This window comes from Emys orbicularis, chromosome 4, assembly GCF_028017835.1.
Source record: "Emys orbicularis isolate rEmyOrb1 chromosome 4, rEmyOrb1.hap1, whole genome shotgun sequence".
NCBI classification, from domain to species: domain Eukaryota; kingdom Metazoa; phylum Chordata; order Testudines; family Emydidae; genus Emys; species Emys orbicularis.
Window position 1 is genome coordinate 143,503,298 of NC_088686.1, and position 21,086 is coordinate 143,524,383.

General features: G+C 49.4%; 1 protein-coding gene across 1 annotated transcript in view; it reads right to left on the bottom strand.

Annotated features, from left to right (window-relative positions):
* Positions 1-9,980: 9,980 nt before the first annotated feature.
* Positions 9,981-21,086, bottom strand: part of SLC41A1 (solute carrier family 41 member 1) — a 31,954-nt gene continuing 20,848 nt past the window's right edge. Inside the window, exons 3-10 of the mRNA XM_065402971.1 lie at positions 18,977-19,048; positions 18,580-18,724; positions 18,351-18,497; positions 17,538-17,685; positions 16,357-16,436; positions 15,305-15,439; positions 13,940-14,088; positions 9,981-11,321 (exon numbers count right to left, since the gene is read on the bottom strand). Of these exons, the coding sequence (XP_065259043.1) occupies positions 11,136-11,321; positions 13,940-14,088; positions 15,305-15,439; positions 16,357-16,436; positions 17,538-17,685; positions 18,351-18,497; positions 18,580-18,724; positions 18,977-19,048 (1,062 nt within the window). The 3' untranslated portion in view covers positions 9,981-11,135. The remainder of the gene's footprint in view (positions 11,322-13,939; positions 14,089-15,304; positions 15,440-16,356; positions 16,437-17,537; positions 17,686-18,350; positions 18,498-18,579; positions 18,725-18,976; positions 19,049-21,086) is intronic.

The window sequence follows — 21,086 nt, forward strand, 5'->3', positions numbered from 1 at the left end:
TGGAAATATCAGAAGAAAGATACTATGTAAACACATATTGTAATGAACTGCTGCCACGGCCCTTATGCTGGGTAGAATGCAGTCATAGGCCCTATAGTGCTAAGAGCTAATGGAGATTCTCCTTCAGCTCAGGTGGTAAGGGCTTGTGCATTTAAAGCAGGAGGAACTGCATTTGATCCTGGCTACAAAGTCTCAACTTGGCACAGACCAGGAATTTCAGCGTTAGCTAGGATTAAATGTAAACTGCAATTGTATGCTGTTTGGAGCAGGGACTGTTTTTCATCGTATGTTTCTATTACACAGTGAGGTACTCCCATGGTTGAGACCTGTAGACACTATCACACTCTAAATGTTAAATAATGATTAAACACAAAGGATGGATTGAAGAAATAATCATGAAAAAAGTTCTCCTAGAATCTGGGTCAGGGATAAAGGAATTTTGATGTGTTAAAATTTTGTCGTAAAGAAGAAAGAACCTAGCAAGTTTGTAGGTTTTGCTCCCACATCTCAGGCCTGGCTCCATCCAGCTTCCAATCAGGTATCAGACCACCTGTTCTAATGTTAAATTCACTAGGAACAACACAGAGGAGAGTGAGACCAGTTGGCATGAGCAAGATGTAAGCAGCTTGCAGTAATGCCAGCTCTTGTGATATCTGGCCCCAGCTTCTGGAGTCTTGTGATCACAGGATCTCACTTTAAAAAAAATGAAATTTAAGTTGTAGCCCTTGCAGTTGTATAGAAAAATTAGAAAATGCCCTAATGGCTGAAAAACAAGAAGGCAACTAAAAATAACTCAACATTAGAAAAAAAAAATCTCATGATTTTTAAGATTTTTTATTCTCAAGGGCAGAATTTCACCCAGGATTTTTGAACACTCAGGGTTGGAGAAAAGGACCAAAAGCAAGGTTCTGTCTGAAAAAACAGCCATTAAGAAATCTTCCCACAGATTCCAGTGAATAAATAGACAGTGGCAAGAGACCCCTTTGGTTTTTATTCATATTGGGTTGTTTGTTAGGCCTGGTCTACACTACACCTTTAATTCGGATTTAGTGGCTTTAATTCGAATTAACTCTGGAACCGTCCACACAACGAAGCCATTTAATTCGAATTAAAGGGCCCTTTAATTCGATTTCTGTACTCCACCCCGACGAGCGGAGTAGCGCCAAAATCGAATTTGTCAATTCGAATTAGCGTTAGTGTGGCCGCAATTCGATGTTATTGGCCTCCAGGAGCTATCCCACAGTGCACCATTGTGACCGCTCTGGCCAGCAATCTGAACTCGCATGCACTGGCCAGGTGGACAGGAAAAGCCCCGGGAACATTTGAATTTCATTTCCTGTTTGCACAGCGTGGAGAGCACAGGTGACCACAGAGAGCTCATCAGCACAGGTAACCATGCAGGCTGATAATCGAAAAAGAGCACCAGCATGGACCGTACAGGAGGTACTGGATTTGATCTCTATATGGGGAGAGGATTCAGTGCTAGCTGAACTGCGTTCGAAAAGACGAAATGCCAAAACTTATGAAAAAATTTCCAAGGGCATGATGGAGAGAGGCCACAATAGGGACACAGATCAGTGCCGCGTGAAAGTCAAGGAGCTCAGACAAGCCTATCAAAAAGCAAAGGAGGCAAACGGTCGCTCCGGGTCAGAGCCGCGGACATGCCGCTTCTACGCTGAGCTAAATGCATTTCTAGGGGGGGCCGCCACCACTACCCCACCTCTGACTGTGGATTCCGAGCTGGGGATAATCTCATCAGGGACACCTGATGATTCCGCGGAAGGGGAAGAGGAGGAGGAGGAGGACGAGCTGGCAGAGAGCACCCAGCTCTCCGTTCTCCCCAACAGCCAGGAACTGTTTCTCACCCTGACTGAAGTACCCTCCCAAGCCTCCCAAGCCAGCACCCAAGACCATGACCCCATGGAAGGGACCTCAGGTGAGTTTACCTTTTAAAATATAAAACATGGTTTAAAAGCAAGCATTTTTAATGATTAATTTGCCCTGAGCACTTGGGATGCATTCGCAGCCAGTACAGCTACTGGAAAAGTCTGTTAACATGTCTGGGGATGGAGCGGAAATCCTCCAGGGACATCTCCATGAAGCTCTCCTGGAGGTACTCCAAAAGCCTTGCCACAAGGTTTCTGGGCAGTGCAGCCTTATTCCGTCCTCCATGGTAGGACACTTGACCACGCCATGCTAGTAGCAAGTAATCTGGTATCATTGCCTGACAGAGCCTGGCAGCGTATGGTCCCGGTGTTTGCTGGCATTCAAGCAACATCCGTTCTTTATCTTGCTGTGTAATCCTCAGGAGAGTGATATCGCTTAGGGTAACCTGGTTGAAATAAGGGAATTTAATTAAGGGGACTGAGGTGGCCGTTCCTACTGGGCTGTTTGCCTGTGGCTGAAAAGAAATCCTTCCCTGCATTTAGCCAAGTGCAAGGGGGGGGGGGAGGATTGGCCCAGAGCTTTTCGCGTTTTGCTAGCAGGGATCTTCCCTGATACCAGCCAGGCGGTGGGGGGAGGGATAAAGCACTCATCCCAGAGAATTCATGGCGGGTGGGGGGGGGGGGTGTTAGTTTGGTTCCTGCAGGGATCTTCCCTGATACCAGCCACGCGGTGGGGGGAGGGAGAAAGCACTCATCCCAGAGAATTCATGGCGGGTGGGGGGGGGGGTGTTAGTTTGGTTCCTGCAGGGATGTTCCCTGATACCAGCCACGCGGTGGGGGGAGGGATAAAGCACTCATCCCAGAGAATTCATGGCGGGTGGGGGGGGGGTGTTAGTTTGGTTCCTGCAGGGATCTTCCCTGATACCAGCCACGCGGTGGGGGGAGGGATAAAGCACTCATCCCAGAGAATTCATGGCGGGTGGGGGGGGGGTGTTAGTTTGGTTCCTGCTGGGATCTTCCCTGATACCAGCCAGGCGGTGGGGGGAGGGATAAAGCACTCATCCCAGAGAATTCATGGCGGGTGGGGGGGGGGGTGTTAGTTTGGTTCCTGCAGGGATCTTCCCTGATACCAGCCAGGCGGTGGGGGGAGGGATAAAGCACTCATCCCAGAGAATTGGATGGGGGGGGGGGTGTTAACCTTCAGCAGCAGAAAACAAGCTAACAGGAAAACTGCAGCACAACGGGCTTTGCTTGGTATGTGGGAAAGCAGGGCGCAGAAGCCTAAAGACAGTGGCTTACCATGGCAGCATGCAAGGTGAATTCTGTTGCCCCGACCTGCGTCTGTGATCTCTAGCAGCAAAGCCACAGGCACTCAATATTAAGAGGCAAAATGCGACCTTGCACAGAAATCACATGTGCTATGTAATGTGAATAGTATACACCGTGAAAGAGTATAAGCATTGTTCTGAAAAATGTATCTTTTAAAAAAATTCTCTCCTTTTTTCACTCCCTCCAGCAGGTGCAAATGTTTCAAGCCTCCCTCCTCCTTCCCGAAGGCTATCCCAGATAAGGCGTCGTAAAAAAAAAACGAGAGAAGAGATGTTTTCCGAAATCATGCAATCCACCAGGAATGAAAGAGCTCATCTGAATGAGTGGAAGGAGACGGTTTGCAAGTATAGGAAAGAAGCCAGTGACCGTGAGGACAGGAGGGACCAACGTGAGGACATGAGGGACCAACGTGAGGACATGAGGGACCAACGTGAGGACAGAAGGGACCAACGTGAGGAGAGGAGAGACGCTCGAGATGAGAGGTGGCGGCAGGAAGATCAGAGGAGTCGGGAAGCAACGCTGGGGCTGCTGCGTGAGCAAACAGACATGCTCCGGCGTCTGGTGGAGCTTCAGGAACGGCTGCTGGAGAACCGAGTGCCGCTACAGCCCCTGTATAACCCCCCTACCTCCTCACCATGTTCCATAGCCTCCACACCCAGACGTGTAAGAACACGGGGGGGGAGGCTCCGTACACCCTCCCATTCCACCCCAGTGGACAGCCCAAGCAAAAGGCTGCCATTTTTTTAACCTTTTTTTACTGGGCTTTTCCTTCCCGCTGATCCTCCTCCCAAACCCCACTCAGGTTCTGTGCCGCTACAGCCCCTGTATAACCCCCCTACCTCCTCACCATTTTCCATAGCCTCCCCACCCAGATGTGTAAGAACACGGGGGGGGAGGCTCCGTACACCCTCCCATTCCACCCCAGTGGACAGCCCAAGCAAAAGGCTGCCATTTTCTTAACCTTTTTTTACTGGGCTTTTCCTTCCCGCTGATCCTCCTCCCAAACCCCACTCAGGTTCTCTCCCTCTTTTTATAATCAATTCATAAAGAATAAATGATTTTTAAACAATGGTGACTTTATTTCCTTTGAAAGCAAGCTGGGGGAAGGGGGAGGGTGGGTTCCTTACAGAGAATGAGTCAATAAAGGGGGCGGGTTTTCAGGAAGGATAAACAAACATAAATTTCACACTGTAGCCTGGCCAGTCATGAAACTGGTTTTCAAAGCTTCCCTAATGCGCAGCGCTTCATCGTGTGCTCTTCTAATCGCCCTGGTGTCTGGCTGCGAGTAATCAGCAGCCAGGCGATTTGCCTCAGCCTCCCACCCTGCCATAAAGGTCTCCCCCTTGCTCTCACAGAGATTGTGAAGCACACAGCAAGCAGTAATAACAATGGGGATATTGGTTTGGCTGAGGTCTGAGCGAGTCAATAAGGATCGCCAGCGACCTTTTAAACGGCCAAATGCACATTCTACCACCATTCTGCACTTGCTCAGCCTGTAGTTGAACAACTCCTGACTCCTGTCCAGGCTGCCTGTGTATGGCTTCATGAGCCATGGCATTAAGGGGTAGGCTGGGTCCCCAAGAATAACAATTGGCATTTCAACATCCCCCACGGTTATTTTCTGGTCCGGAAAGTAAGTCCCTTGCTGCAGCCGTTTAAACAGATTGGTGTTCCTGAAGACGCGAGCGTCATGAACCCTTCCCGGCCAGCCCACATGGATGTTGGTGAAACGTCCCTTGTGATCCACAAATGCTTGCAGCACCATTGAGAAGTACCCCTTGCGGTTTATGTACTGGGTACCCTGGTGCTCCGGTGCCAAGATAGGAATATGGGTTCCATCTATTGCCCCACCACAGTTAGGGAATCCCATTGCAGCAAAGCCATCCACTATGACCTGCACATTTCCCAGAGTCACTACCTTTCGTAGCAGCACCTCCGTGATTGCTTTGGCTACTTGCATCACAGCAGCCCCCACAGTAGATTTGCCCACTCCAAATTGATTCCCGACTGACCGGTAGCTGTCTGGCGTTGCAAGCTTCCACAGGGCTATCGCCACTCGCTTCTCAACTGTGAGGGCTGCTCTCATCTTGGTATTCTGGCGCTTCAGGGCAGGGGAAAGCAAGTCACAAAGTTCCATGAAAGTGCCCTTACGCATGCGAAAGTTTCTCAGCCACTGGGAATCGTCCCACACCTGCAACACTATGCGGTCCCACCAGTCTGTGCTTGTTTCCCGGGCCCAGAATCGGCGTTCAAAGCCTATAACCTGGCCCATTAACATCATAATCTCCAAAGCACCGGGGCCCGCGGTCTCAGAGAATTCTGTGTCCGTGTCCATGTCCTCATCACGCTGGTCGCTGCGCTGCAATCGCCGCCTCCTCCTCCTCCTCGCCTCTTTTTTCTGGTCCTGTGTAAGCATAAACTCCACGAGAAAGCGCGAGGTGTTTATAATGTTCAAGACTGCGTTCTGGAGCACAACGGGATCCATGCTTGATGCAGAATGGAGTCTGCAGAGTTCACTCAGGAAAAAAGGCGCGAAATGGTTGTCTGCCGTTGCTTTCAGGGAGGGAGGGGGAGGCTGTACCCAGAACTACCTGCGACAATGTTTTTTGCCCCATCATGCACTGGGGTCTCAACCCAGAATTCCAAGGGGGGTGGAGACTGCGGGAACTATGGGATAGCTATGTAAAAGCTACCCACAATGCAACGCTCTGGAAATCGATGCTACTATGGTAGCTTGGACGCACACCACCGAATTAATGGTGCCTAGTGTGGCCGAATACATTCGAATTTATAAAATCGGTTTCCTAAATTCGAATTATATAAATTCGAATTAATCCTGTAGTGTAGACATACCCTTAGAGGAAGCAGAGTGATGGGTACTTCCAATTAAAGGGGACTTTGCGAAACAAAAGTTACTTCTCACCTGCAAATGTCTGCTTCTGCTTTTTCTGTAAAATTTATACATTTCTCTCTCTCTCTTTCTCTATCACACACACACACACACACACACACACACACACACACACACACAGGGGAGAATTAGAACTCAGCATGACAAGTTACACAGCAGGATATAGATTCAGATAAGAGAGACTTTGGGAGTAAATGAAGTCTCACTGGTTTTCACTTGTCCTTAATGCAGTGAGACAGCTTGGGTTGGTTTCAGAAAACACAAGGTGACCCTTGCTCAGACAAGCAGTCAAAAAGCACATCCATACAGGATAAGAAATGGTCCATGGTCTTAAAAAAAAAAAAAGGCAAAAGGCTGCAGCTGTAGGGAACTGGTTGTGGGCTCCAGTACCAGCAGGTCTGGGAGGTTGCTTAGCATTCACTGTGCATGGGCTCGAGCGTCCTTAGCTGGCGTAGACCTTGACAAACAGATGATGGGAGAAGAGGAGATACATGTTAATAGAGATGCCCTGCCATCAGAGATTGTGATTACAAAAACAGCAAAGGGTTCTGACGCACATCATGTGGCTGAAAAAACAACGGCATTCTCCGCCTAGAACTCGCACTGAATTTATAGGAAGCCATCTGAACGCAGCGCTATGGCTGGGATGGGTAGAGGCTAGTGGGCTGCAATATACCTTTTTCATGGAACACGTGTGGCTTGCTATGCATACAAATTTTTACATATATTCCATTGATTGTTACAACACTGAGTTGCTAGAAAGCTTTAGCGAGAGCCAAGATGAGCCCAGAGAAAGATCTTTAGTCAAGTGGCTGCTGGACTTGACATACATTAAAGCACAATGTACTAGGCAAGATGTTATTAATTCAGACAATGTACCACGTTCCAAATCAATTATTAAGCCAGATGTGCCGCATGAATAAGCCACTCATGCAAACCCCTTAGCATAAACAAGGACAAGAGAGCAACTTTGACCAACCGCGTGAACTCCTGCCTTTTGAAATCCACTGAGAATAGATATCAGCTTCCTGGCCGTCCACTCGGTGACCTTGCCACAGGGATAGCCAAGTGGCTAAGCTGCCAGCGCTTCCTTGTTCAAGTTTATAATTCTTGAATCAAAAGGTTATCCTTAAAGCTGATGTGCAAGCTGTCTTGCACATACACTCTCCAGAAGGAGACTACCCCACCTTCACCCACATTTTTTTTCTCCAGTTTTAAAAAGTGGGATTGTGTGTGTGTGTGTGTGTAAGTTCCCATTTTGTTGAAAAGCCGTTTCTATTTAAAAGATGGAAATATTTCAACCAGTTATGTCTCTCTCCGATGCAAGCAGGGACAGCTGCATGCTTCTCCCTTCCGAAATAGGGGTAGGGATCCAGACTGTTGACTGTATGGGACCTTGCTCCAGCAGAGGCCAGGCAGCTCCCTTCCTCAAGGACATCATCAGCTTGTAGGATCTAGTGCTGTGGGGGACTTTCAGTCGGCCTTCTGTCTGCATTACGTAACTATTAGAGAGCATCTTGGCATGATCTGTAAGAGTAGGGGCTTGTCCTGGCATCCCAAGATGCCCTGTGTGTGCTGGTTTGGTGTCTTCCTTCAGCCCTGTGGTAGCTGAATGTGAAGTAATGGTGTAAATTCTTTGGGATCCTCCAGGATGGACTCTGCTATAGAAACTGCAATAGAATTTCCCCAGTCCTCCCTCTGATAGCCTGCAGATCCAAGTTGTCTATATGTAACCTCGCCTTTCCTCTCCTCAGCTGAGCCAGTGCTGTGGGGAAGCCTTGTATCACACTAAGGACTTTTACATGGTTAGGCCACAGCACCGTGAAGTATTTAATTTTAAATTCCCAATACTCTTGTCAAAGTAAAGGAGCATAGCCCAGTTTGTGATTCAGTCTCTTTGGAGACTTTCATAGGGTGAAGTGTTAAGACTGGACCATCCAGTTCAGTTCCCTACCAACACAAAGATGTTCCCTGAATTTTCTAGGATGGAGTCTGGTTTTAAGTGCCTCAGACAATGGGATTCCCACCATTTCACTTGGGAGACTACGCCACTCTAAAAAGTCTCCCACGCAGGGGAAATCTTCCTCAATATTCACCTTACATTTCCCTTTTCCTAACTTTCAGGGATTTTGTCGGTGCCCAATCCAGTACGCAAAGCTTATATCGCTATGGAGGGTGCTTTCTCGGTGATTGAGCTGCTTTTCCACAGCTGCACTAATTTGCCTCACAACCAATTCATATGAAAGGGGATCTATTCCAGTTTTATGCTGCATGAGAGCATATACTAGTGTTATTCAATGGCCAATTCCTTATCAGACAAGAGTGTACATGTCAGCATCAAACCTGTAACCTTGGCTAGCAATAGCCTATGAACTAGATTTCTCTCTGACTCTGTTTACAGAAAAGTGTAAATATCTCCACTGAAGATACATCAGGGTAGAATTAGTAGCGGTGCAAACAAAATCAGGCCCCTTAGCTGAAAGCACAGAGCTTCCTAGTTCAGGAGGACAATTTTCAACTAATAGACAGGGTGAGCAGTGTTCACAAATTATGGCTTGAAGGAAAAAAGTAGGCCACAATCCACATAAATAAATGCCATCTTTATTTTACCAAATATAATTTAAAATCAGTTAAGTTGACATTTGTCAATTCAGTTATATAACTATAAATATTTAAGACAGTCTTTTTTAATTTTCATACAAAGAGGAACCCAATATTCTCTTCATTTGCAGCCAGATCTAAAGTACACATGCATTCGCGTTCAACTGGTGAAAAATAAAAAAAAATAAAAAGAAGTTTTCCTTCAAAGCTTTTTTAAATTTAAATGTAAATTAAAGTTCTTACCCTCCCTGCCCACCCTCCCTTCCCTCAACCTGGTAAAAATGTAGGTACCTCACCCAAGTAGAACTATGGCTCTTAAAACAATCACCTCTACCTCCCTCAGTTTTTCAGCTGAGACCATGGAGGGTTTGTCTCTTTCACTGGCACAAGTCTTTAGTTAGGGAACTGATGAGGCATGTAAAATAGTAGGAGTGGGTCTACTAAAAGCTTACGTGTTAGGGAAGGGAAATCTCAAATATATCTCTCAATACTGGGCATGGAAGCAAGTGAACAGTTTTTTGCGTCTGTTAACGTTGAGGTGCAGGAGAAGGTCTCCAAGAAATTGAGACTTCAGTGCAGCAAAATTTCGACAGACGCCCTGGACAAGTTAGATTCATGAGAAGTTGCTGGGGTGAAGAGATGTGAATTTCAGAGCTACAATCACAAGTGACATTTGAAGAGAGCAGTTCCGAGGCTTTCTAACCTAGAAATGAAAGCCCTCTGGAAAAACACTCCCTACTAGCGCAGGGTCTGCGAGACAGCACTCTATTAAGAACTGCAATTCTGTGATTTAAGGCAGTCTTTATGTAAGCCCGGTCTCCCAAATACCCTGTACAGTTAAGGCCATAAAAAAGAGGCATCCCTCAGTGTGAAACAGAAAACGATTCTTCTACAAGTACCTTTAGACAGTGGTCCCTCAGCTCTTATCTTTTTGGCATGCAAGACACTAAATGTGGTTTGGTTTAGACACCTATATAGGTTCCTGTATTTTTTGGTATTGTTTCCCCAGCAGTTCATGATGGAACTCCCCTTTTAGTTTCAAACCTGTCAACATGCCTGGCAGGGCCGGCTCTAAGCACCAGCCCAGCAAGCAGGTGCTTGGGGCGGCACGTCGGGCTGTTCGGCAGCGGGTCCCTCTGGGAGGGAAGCACCTGCCGCCGAATTCCCGCCAAAGAAGAAAGTGGCGCGGTGGAGTTGCCACCGGAGTGCCGCCGATCGCAATTGCGGTCGTGGCTTTTTTTTTTCCCCCCCGCCGCTTGGGGCGGCAAAAACCCTGGAGCGGGTCCTGATGCCTGGCCTTAAACCAGGTCTCTAGCACTGAACTGCAGGGAAAGCTCTGAGCCAATTCCAGACTGGAATTTTGCAGCATGGGTCTATTGCTGGTCATGACAGATACACTTGGCTGGGCTGTTGCGGTCTTGCTTGGCCCACAGTAAGGGCAAGGTGGGGGTGGTCTTCCAAGCAAACCACTCCCTCCCAAGAGAGTCAAGACTGCCATACTTATGTGGCTGTGGTAGAGTGCCAATATATTGAGCAGCACCATCACCCCCTGAAACTGAGCCTCACTTAGGGCGAAGAAGGTCAAAATCTACACAACACATCAAGTATCACTTCGCACTTGTTGCACGTAATACCCAGCTCTCTGGGAAAAGCCAAAAAAGAGAAAAACAGCATTGTTTTAAGGAGCTTGTGGGAAAGACACAAAAGTTGACCCAGTATCAGAAAATAAGAGCCACTACAAGAGTGCGGGGTGTGTGTTCTGGAAAGAGGAATGCATTTCAGACTTTTTAAAGGGAAAACTAAAGCCCTACATACAATTAAAAATCCAGCAACTTTAGGGTTATGTTTTAAAGCCTCAAATAAACCGGGTGAGCGCTCCTTGTAAGCATCTGGGGGTGGGAGTGGATGTTTAAAAGGCCTCTTTCTGGCACACTCAAGCTAGTTCTCTAACCAGAATCTTCTTTGATTTAGAATCCAGGCATAAAGTGGGGCTTTGGGGGAGGATCTGGGGATGTCCCAAATCCTAATTTATAGAGTGTTCCCTCCTGGGAGGTGCCTGTTCAGTTTATAATTAAAACAAACCTGAATCGTATCTTGAACATTGAATGCTTATGAACCAAAAGAGTGACGCTTCACCTCTAGTGATGGGTGCGGGTTTCCTTTATGATCCGACTACTCAATCAACATTTCCACTAGAACCTTGGTTCAGATGCTACTGCTATAAAATTGCACTTGGTGATTGTCTCTTACACTTTTTTTTGTGTCCTTCCTAAAACTAGATTTTTCTGTACAAACTGGGCTTGAAATATAAACCACATAAAATTCCCATTGAAAATAATGAGAATCCAGGATCAAAGCTGAAGTCCCAAGAGAGACAGAAGGAAGGGAAGGAGGAAAGAAGGGGAGAGCTAGTCTCCCACGTCCGTGTCCCGGTCACCGATGAGCCAGAGAATGTGGAAACTGAGAGCCAAGAGACCTGTCCCAAGCAGGTCACCCAGCGCCGTCAAGTAAGGGATGGAAAAGTTGTCGGGATCCAGGCCCCTACCCCACATCCAATGCACCATCCAGTCGGCAATGTAGAGTAGAATGAGAACCTGGAAAACAGACAAGAGGAAAGAGCCATATTATCTACTAATCCAGACTGTCACGCCCCTTTCTTCCCCAGGACAAAGCTTCCCAAGTTCCTCTATATTCAGGCACTTGCATTTCAGCCTGATTGAAGTGCGAGCCCCTATTAATCCCATTCAAGCCTAAGGAATAGTTTAGAGGAGTAAGAGATGGGTCTTGTTGTTAAGAGGAACATCCTCAAGCAAGGGAAAACCAAAGATTTGATGGTGGGTACATTTCAGATTGTGGGCGGAAAGGGGCATGCCTGCAAGTGAGCATTTAGGGGGCACAAGAAGATGTAAGCTGGGTTTTTAATTCCCCTATGTGCCTTTGAAAACCTCCCCTTACTGCTCTATGCCCAATGCATCACCATCAGTTTATTTTAGGTGTACGAGAGAGTTCACTGCATGTGGGCTGAAAGCCTCCAAAATGAGGAGGCTCTGACCCAGATCCAAGTTTTGCAGCTCAGGTCACAACTCTAACCAAAAAAAAAAAAAAAAGAGGAGCAAGTGGACACAGAGCCAGGGAAGTAGAGGCAGGATCCAATCCACAGTTCACACCAGGGTGCCTCAGAGGTGAGCAGAAAGCCTAGCGAAAGGGGAGCAGAGTTGGAGCAGCAGAGTCCTGGCTTCCTGGGGGCAGGACAGCGTCTCTGAGCAGTGACATGAATCCCCAGACGGTCACGTTCTCACCTTTGCTCTAGGACAACACTCAGGGTATCCCAAGTCAGTGGTTCACACTGAGTCCTAAGCAAAGCCAGGAGAAATGCTCACAAATGCATCTAGCAGATCAGGTACAGACATTTAAAGCCATCAACTTGTGACCGGAGTGAGGGCTGGAAGGATTAGGCCAAGGCCCCCTCCTTCACTACAATCCATTTAGTTACCCATGAGCCCCCACTTTGCTCGCAGGCCTGTAGCTTCCCACAATGCACCTCACTTTCTGCAGGGGGAAGAGCACCAGGGACTTTAGAAAGTGGTTGCTAAAGGACTTCCCTTCATGTGTCCAGCACACAGCAGGGGCTCGCGACTTAGACTAGCTGCCTTGTCTAGTGCGCTCTGTTTCTCTTTCTTGTGGATGCTCTGACTCATTTCCTGGAGCTCAGCTCGGTTGTTGATTTTAGGGGGATGCTAAAACCAGCAACAACTTCCACAAGCACCAGGAGGTGGCTGTGTTTAGTAGGATAACTCCTTGGCCACAGTCTCCCCTCTGTCTGCCTGTGTAGGAGGGGAGGGATATATTGGCTGCCTGAGTTTCTTGAAACGCCAAAAATCCCCCCTTATATCCCTGAGTGCACATTCCTCACCTCAAGCACTGATTGTTATTTTACATAGAATCGGTTAGGAGCATGGGAGCCCAATGCTGGCAGTGCAGCCAGATTTCTCCTGTGTGGGAAAGGCCCAGGGAAGGGAGGAAGAGCCCTACGAGTCATGGGAGACACTGCACACTTCACATCCTGTTTTCTCTGCCAAGCCGTTTGAACACTGCTACAGCCCCGCTAGGCGCTCACAGCTCTTTACAGCCAAGGAGGCGAGTTTCCTGCTCCTGAGGATTTTAAAAGCCAAGTGTAGGCTGCAAAGCTACGGAAAGCAGCAGGTAAGCAGAATGAGTGCCCTGAGCACGGAAGGGAGTCTAATGCACTCATCTTCGCAGGGTTGCCGAAGCAGACAGAAGCACCTCAGTTTACGATGTGCTGCTCTGTTCTATGGGAATTTTAATTCTACTCCTGTGACAACCATTTGTGAGATAGTGGGTTCCCTGCAGGGAAGGCGCTGTAGGGAGGAATGTAACAACAGACGAGGATAGAGAGAGGCACCCTGAACCAGCCAGCCCCACCTGACTGTTCCAGCTACAAAGGTTCTTTTGCCGCCCGCAGCACCGTAGTATCCAAACGCCTCCCAGTCACATGTTAAGTGAGGTGACCGGCGTCTGTCACACGTGGCTTGATCTCGCCCCCTCCCGAGGGAGAGCTGTGTGTGCAGTGGAGTGTTCGGAACAGCAAGGAGCACACTGCGCATCCCAAACATCTCTGTTCTCTGAGGGGCATTTGGGATGCAAGAGGAGCGCTAGATCGGGGCCAGGAGATGCCCATTTCATGCGCTCTCTCTCTCTCTAGTCAAGGGAAGGGGTATTTTGTGTAAGCTCCCTGGAATAGGGATAGTCTTTGTGCTGCGGCTATACAGCGCCTAGCACAACGGGGTCCTGGACCATGACTGGGGCTAGCAGGCATTATGCTAAATGCAAATAAAGGGATATTTTGTATCCGTCCCAGGTGCAAGAATCACGTCATCTGTACTTATAGCTCTGCCCCATGCAGATTCCCCTTACTGAGGAGAAAGTGCCTCACTCCATCCCACTTCTGAGGTCTGTCTACACTGAGGGGCGGCTGCCAGTGGGTCCCACCGAACTGGTGCGGAAACCGTTTTCTCTGCAACTCTAAATGAGACAAACCCTGTTTTCAGGAGCACGGGAGGTGACCCCTTTGCAGCAGATGGCCAGTTTTCCACTGCAGGTGGTGCGTTAGTGTCCGTTATTCTAGCATGGGGATCGCAGTCCCTGCAACGATTCACGCAGAGGAGACGGGTCAGGCAAAGCCATCTCTTACCTGGAGAAGTGCAGCTGTCATGTAGAAGACTACGAAGATCAGGGTGAGCGTGGTGTGCCCGCCTTGCATGGAGCTGATGGTGTAGAGGAAAACCAAGTGCCCAGGAACCACCAGGAGAAAGAGCACGCGGGCAGAGCGGGAATTCACATCTGGAGGGAAATTGAGAGGATGGAGCTCAGGATTTAAACAGATAATGGAACTCTGCAGCCAGCTCCCTGGGTGCCAGCATGGATGTGTCCACTAATCAGCAGACTACGTTCTAGTCCGATCACATGCCACAGCATATTGGAGCCACACCTCTATGTGCTAAGTGCAAGGAGCGTAACAGAAATGCCCCGGAGCTCTGAACACTGGCTTAGAGACCCACCCGTACTGGGATCAGTTAGAGATAACACACTTCTGCTCCTAGCACAGACAGGGCCAAAAGGGACAGGCGAACGAAGAGGCTCTACACAGATCCCAGTGGCCATAAAAGTGGTACCTTTCAGCAGGTGCTCAGTACGCAGCTTTCCGTAATTCATTGGGAGGCTGAATTTACTAAGGGGAATTCATAAGAGCAACTAAAGCAAGGTGCTTGGTGCTCTCAAGGGCTGTACCTGCCCCCTTTGGGGGCTCATTTTTCCAACCCTCTGTCCAGCACAGCCACACCGGACGTCTCCCAACACACATTGTAACAGATAATGCTGACATCCGAGACCGTAAAGCACCGGGCTCAGCGCCACAAGGCCACTCTTCTGGGGGCTGCCTTGCCCCCAGAGGCCAGGCCAGTCCGGTCCCAGGCTACGGGCTGCCCCAGGCATGGTAGAGAATAAATCTCAGCACGTGCACTGCATGAAATGCAAATCAGGATTCCCGCTGCAACGTTCCCCCCACCATGTCCATCCTCACTTGAAACGTCTGGGTCTGCAGCTAAATAATGGAAACATTATGGAGCCTCTATATTAACAGGAACCTTTTCTGGAGCTTCAGTTATACTGGCCAGGCCAAGCCGAGTCGCTGGCTGGCAGCTTCTGCAGCCCAAAAGCACTTGGTGAGGATTTAGAAGGTGGCGGGGAAGAAGTCATTCCAATGCTGGGGAGTTAGAGGCGGCCTTCTTTTCCTAACCCAGCGGGGACGCTCCACCTCACCAAAACAGCACTGACACTGTCTCTGTAAGCAAGAGCAAAGGCCAGGCCAGCGCCTGGTCTCTCTGCCTCCCAGCAGGTCTCAGCTCCCATTTCCCTTCCTTGCTGCTTAGTGACCCCTCCCTCAGTGCAAGCTGAGCCAGCTAATCGTCAAGCCATTTCAGGATGCCGGTGAAGTGAACTGGAAGTCCCCTAGCTCGGAAAGCCCCAGCGCATGGCGCTGGGTAGAAGGAACAGATACCTGAGCTGAAGAATGTGCTGCAGGGGGTGGGGCACTTGCGCGGGGCCATCTCTGAGCTCTCGCCCGGGATTCCGCTCATGTGGAGGTAAGTGGAGATGCGACTAGCCTGGACAGCTACCAGGTTGCCACCGACACCTGCAGGCCAGAAGGGGAGCAGTGAGAGCGGGCGCGTAACTCAACCCCCGCAGAACTCGGGCGCACTTGAGACTTCAGGAGCCAAGTTAAACTCTATTGGCCTTTGAACTTCAACCCTTTTAATGCCTCCGGAACAGCCAGACCAGCAGGTGAACGAGTCCTCTCTTGCTCCTCGCAGGCAGAATTCTTTTGCTGTGTTGTCAGAAAGCAGCTGCAACTGCTTCAGTTACAGATCGAGCTGTCAGCCCTCGATTTCTGGCCCACATTCCACTTTTGCAGAATGCAAAAAGCCAGAGAGAAAGGACACTGCTCTACAAGCCCCCTTTATGACCCCTGCTGCAACTGCATTATTGTAGAGCCTTAAGTGCAGTGCGTGGGACACAAAAACAATGGGCCAGTCATGGCAGTAAGTTGAAAACTGCTAAGAATTTTGTTTGAAACACAGAGCATTACCTGCGGAACTCACTGCCACAAGCCCAAGAGATTCATAGCATTTTTTAAAAAGTGTGCGACATACAGATAATGAGCAGACCCACAGTTCTATTAGCAAAGAAGCCTAAGGCACTAGAAGTTTCAGACCCAAGCTCAAGGAACAGGGAAAGGGCATCAGACTGGATAAAATATTCAAAGACACTTACGTGCATAGGTGCATCTTTGCTGAAGTATCAACTCAAGGGTAGATCACTTGAGATCCTTCCCTCATGTTAATCTATCACCAGGAGCAGCAGCCACACAGCAGAGCAGCCGAGTTGCTCTAACACCCTGTCTCAAGCCTAGGAGCCAAAATCCCATTGGCATCTACAGATGCAGGCTCCTAAATCACTTTTGAAAATGGGCCTTGGGCGCTTTTGAAGATTCTACCCACTGTTTGGCAGGGACTGCTGAGAGGCTCATTGGCAGAGCAGAAGGGAACTCACCATTAATCACCGGCGTAAAGACGGCTATCCCCGCAAAGTTTGGATCCGACACAGTTTTGTCCAATATTAGCCCTCCAACACTGCAAGGGAAGACATTGAAGGAGTTGATGCCCAAGAGAAAATGACCACTCAGAACATCCAGAGACTCCCAAGCAATTATGATGGTCACACTTATGTAGGCATGAGAAGCAGTGCCCACTGTTTGTGAGGCTGGTTACTGCAACTGTACACACGTCACAGGCATCTACACCCATTTACGCAATGGCAGCAGTTGCACATGGACTCTGGGGCCTCTTAAAGTTGGTGCGTAATATCAGAGCATCGAGGGAAAAGGGTTACTAGTGTGTCATAGTAAAAGACAGTTTTGGCAGGAGCCGCAGAGTCAGGTAGGGGGTGCTTTCCCATGATGCAAGTTGCATTTTGGCACACATCACACCAGCTGGTTTGTAAGTTTCAGTCAGACAAAATTCCCCAACAGGAACAGAGATCGTAAATCCTTGTGTACCTAGTGTAGAAAGAGCCTTTTGTTGTAACAAACCCGTCTGGGGCAGTCACTTCCTAGAGATGGCTCTTGTGGTGAAGGCGCTAGACTGGGACTCAGGAGGTCTGGGTTAAATTTCTGGCTGTGCCACAGACTCTCTATGTGATTATGGGCAAGTCACTAGATCTCTCTGTCTCTCAGCTCCCCACCTGTAGAACAGGGATAACAATACTTTCTTCCCCCCATTCTTTGGGAGAGGGACTGTCTCACTATGGGTTTGTAGAGTGCCCAGCCTGGTGGGGCCCTGATCCCAGGTGGGACCCTTAGATGCTAAGGTGACAGCAAACAGACAGGTACTTGGGGGCCCTGTTTTAGGAGATACTTGTTTGGTGCACATTAAAATCTGTTTGACATACAGCGGGTGAAATCCTGCTCTCAGATCCAGAGGAGCACCCTCCGACAGTTGCATAGGTTTAGGAGCAGAATTAGCCCACTTATGCTGGAGGGATGTGCCACTGTTGCTCTATTCCTAGAGAGGGGCATGGGCTGTAGATCTGAATGTTAACATTTGAAGGGGTTCGGTTCCACCATCTCAGTTTCTTATGCACAGCATGCACCATTCGGGCAAGCACCTGAAGGGAAGCCAGGGTGTCCCTTCCTGGTAAGGCTGGGGCAAAACAGTCATTTCGTGCCTTCCTACCTGCTAATAGCCATGGCAATGATGACTGGTTCCCACCCAGAGTACAGCACCTCCCGGGTTACTGGATTCCTCTTGGCAATGATGATCCAGAGCGGTAGCAGGGCTATGAAGAAGGCACACACCAAAGGATTCACGTACGCTTTGTCCTCTGAAAAGAGAAGCAACAGGTCAACAAGCCCTCCTGCCGGATGTCATGGGTCACTACTCAACAGCAGTGTTGGACAGCAGACCTGGTCCCATTTCCCCTTTGACCTCAGGCCCTGGGAGTCTGCGAGAGCCAGACATGGCCACCCCGCCTTCAGGAGGTATGCTATTGTCAAGGCTGCCCTCTCTGGATCAGCTCTTACCGCTGCTGACGACGTGCCCTCTAGGAAAAGCCCGGTTCCCAGCCTCTCACCCCGTCCAGCCTTCACCTGCTGGGCAAAACCTAGCAGCCACGCCTGCCCTCTCCTTGGAATGTCGTTGAAGACATGTCCCAACCAAGGAGACAGCCACAGCTCTGCTACTAGGGACCCGCCCAAGCCTTACGCCAAGGATGCTTTCTAGCTTCTGGCATTTGCCAAAAAGTAGCCCTTGCCTGTCTGACGGGCAGGGTGCACCCAGAGCACCCCCAAGCCTCTCCGCACCTGTGTGGTCTATGAAGATCCTTTACATTTCTCTCCCCTCCCCTCGGTCATCTCTGAGTATGCCTTAGAGAGACAGCCTCAAGATCAGGCATTACATAGATCCCCTTAAAAGCTGGAATGGAGGGCAAGATGCCAGGGAAATGCTGCAGCGCACGTTAGGAGGGGATATGCATCTCTCACATCTCACCCAGCTCTATGTAGAGGCCCCAGCTGATCCCTGAAAGCAGCGCCAAGGTGATGAGGTCCCCCAGGCTGGCAGCAATGGGCGTGGCCACGTTATCCGGGTTGATCCCTATCTTTCTGGATCCGATGATAACTCCGATCATGATCATTCCTAGGCCCAGAGGAAGAAATGGTGAGAGCCGAAGGGCACCGCTGCTCAGACTGAGCGGCCGCGGCCGAGGGTTTAGGCTTACCCAGCACGAGTGAAGCTATGAAGGCTGTGGCGACACTACTGGCACAGAGCAGGATGGCATGGCCAATGCTGAAGTGCCCATCTGGGATCCAGCCAAATATCACGGCAGCAATCGAAGCCAGGAAACCGACCACTGTAGCTTGAACCTAGCACACATAAGAGGTTAAACCAGACATAGGTTGGGAAGAGAGAGAAACCAGTCCCAGTCCCACCTGGATTAGTTGGGAGGAAGAAGAGACCGCAATATACCAGTGGGGGAAACTTTTAGGGAGGATTAATTGCGGCACAAGAAGTCACCGTTTGCTTTTCCACCAGACATTCTGCATCAGTATTTAAACTCTCCTTCCAGTGTCACTGTTGCACAGCCCCCACAGCCAGCCCCATTTCCCCCAATTTACCTGAATCAGAGCCATGTTCCCCATTATCATCCTCCAGAGCTCCTTGGGTGTGTCTATGTGCCCGATGTTAGCCTGTAGGAAGAGACCATGGTATCGGTTAGACTGAACCCCTCTCAGATGGCTAGCGCTCAGGGAACTTGTTCACAGTGGTGGTACATTTGGCGTGGGGCAGGGGAGAACAATTTGAGACCCAAGCCCTCCGGGATGATGGTTCAAGAGAAGAAAAAATTAGCATTCCATCGCTGTTTGTGACATTCCTAACGGCCCCACGCGTCAGCCGGGTGATAGGAACAGAGCAGCAGGATGCGGACACGAGCAAGGTGGCCAATCGCCTCCCACCTCCAGCTGAGAAGGGAATGAGCTACAGAGTCAAGAGGGCTTCCTCTATGGCTTTCGGGGTTCTCAAGGTCCTCAATTCTTGCAGACAAAAGAGACTCCTGCACCCAGCGGCTGACAGATCAGTGAAGGAGGAGCTGGGTATCAGCTATCTTGGTCTACTGCTCTGAGCACAGAACAGGGTGGCAGGAATGTTCCATTTCTAAGTCCAGAGCCACACTCCAGTCCCCCTTAATTGCCTCCATTCTCCTAGCTGCAGAAGCCAGGTTAACACGTATGCCACAAGGGCAGAGCAAGGATTCAGGGTTTGCCAAGTGCTCTGGAGACCAGGGTCTACAAAGACTTTGCCAGCGAATCTGGGACGGTGGCAGGACCTCCTCCATTTCCCCTTTAGCACACGCTGGAATGGGGAGTGAGACATTGCTGATGCTTTCCCAATGGAGCTCCTAATACCACGTCTCACTACCAATTCTGGCTCACACCCATCTGGGTCATGCTGCTCCCACAGCTGGCCAAAGGGCTCAATACCCCAGCTCTGCTATCAGATCGGACCCTAAGCTCTGATAAGGAAGGCCAGGGTGATGGCAATGAGAGTTTTTCCTGTTAAATAACATTCGGTAAACAAAGCTAATGCCCTGTGGAAGCCTGGTGAGTGGTGGGAAGCAGTCACAGCACATGGGGGTCTTTTGGCACCAGGGTGGCTGCAAAAGACACTAATCAGCTTAAACAGAACAGACTGAAAGTTGCTGTAATCTGGCAGCAGACAACTTTGCTGTTTTGCAACATTTGAGCAGAGAGTTACTGCAGAAGGCCCTGCCATACTGTCCTTTGCAGGTCTCTATGCGATTTAGAGACACTAAGTATCACAGCACCCCCAGAGATGCAGAGCAAGGATTGTGGGGCCCAATTTAATAACAGAAACTGATGCAGAGAGGGGAAGTGACAAGCCAAAGGTCACAGTGACCGAGTGTCAGAAACAGAACCCAGGCATCCTGACTGCTAGCCCCTGGTTCAAGCCACGAGCCTACGCAGATCCAGGAGAACATCCGATGCAGTGGGTTCTAGCCCACGAAAGCTTATGCCCAGATAAATTCGTTAGTCTCTAGGATGCCACAAGGACACCTCGTTGTTTTTGCTGATACAGACTAACACGGCTACCACTCTGAAGTGTGTAAAGGGTTCCCTAAAGCACAAACAAGGCCGTTAACAGCTAGAAGGGATATGGTGGCAGTTTCCTTCCCTCCAGTTTCTGTGCCAGAGAGAAATCAAGGTCAGGCAGCTCAAATCAGCATTCTTTCCCCACTGCCCAGTCCCTGCCACTTCTTGTACATTTCCATAGCATCTTCCAAACCAGCGATTGCAGAGGCTCTGACAAAGCACTTCATCCACTACTGAAATGCAGCCATTTCTGGGGTGGAGCACGGCAACTCTAAACTGTTCAGGACAGGAAGGGAAGAAAAACAACGTAGCCAAACGAGTTGGCCGGGTCAATTTAGTAAAAGAGAACAGCTGCCCAAGTTGGAATGTGACCATGACTCCAGGGTAACACCCCTCCTCTTGCGGCATTCTACTCTCATTTGAAATCTATTCCCAGGCCTCAAGTTACCAGGGCACGTGGCATGTGGGTGCCATTCTCTTCAGGAAGGAAGAGCATCCATGCCTGAAAATAAGTCTTCAGACATAGGCCTGGTCTACACTACGAGTTTAGGTCGACTTTAGCCGCGTTAAATCGAATTAATCCTGGACACGTTCACACGACGAAGCCCTTTCTTTC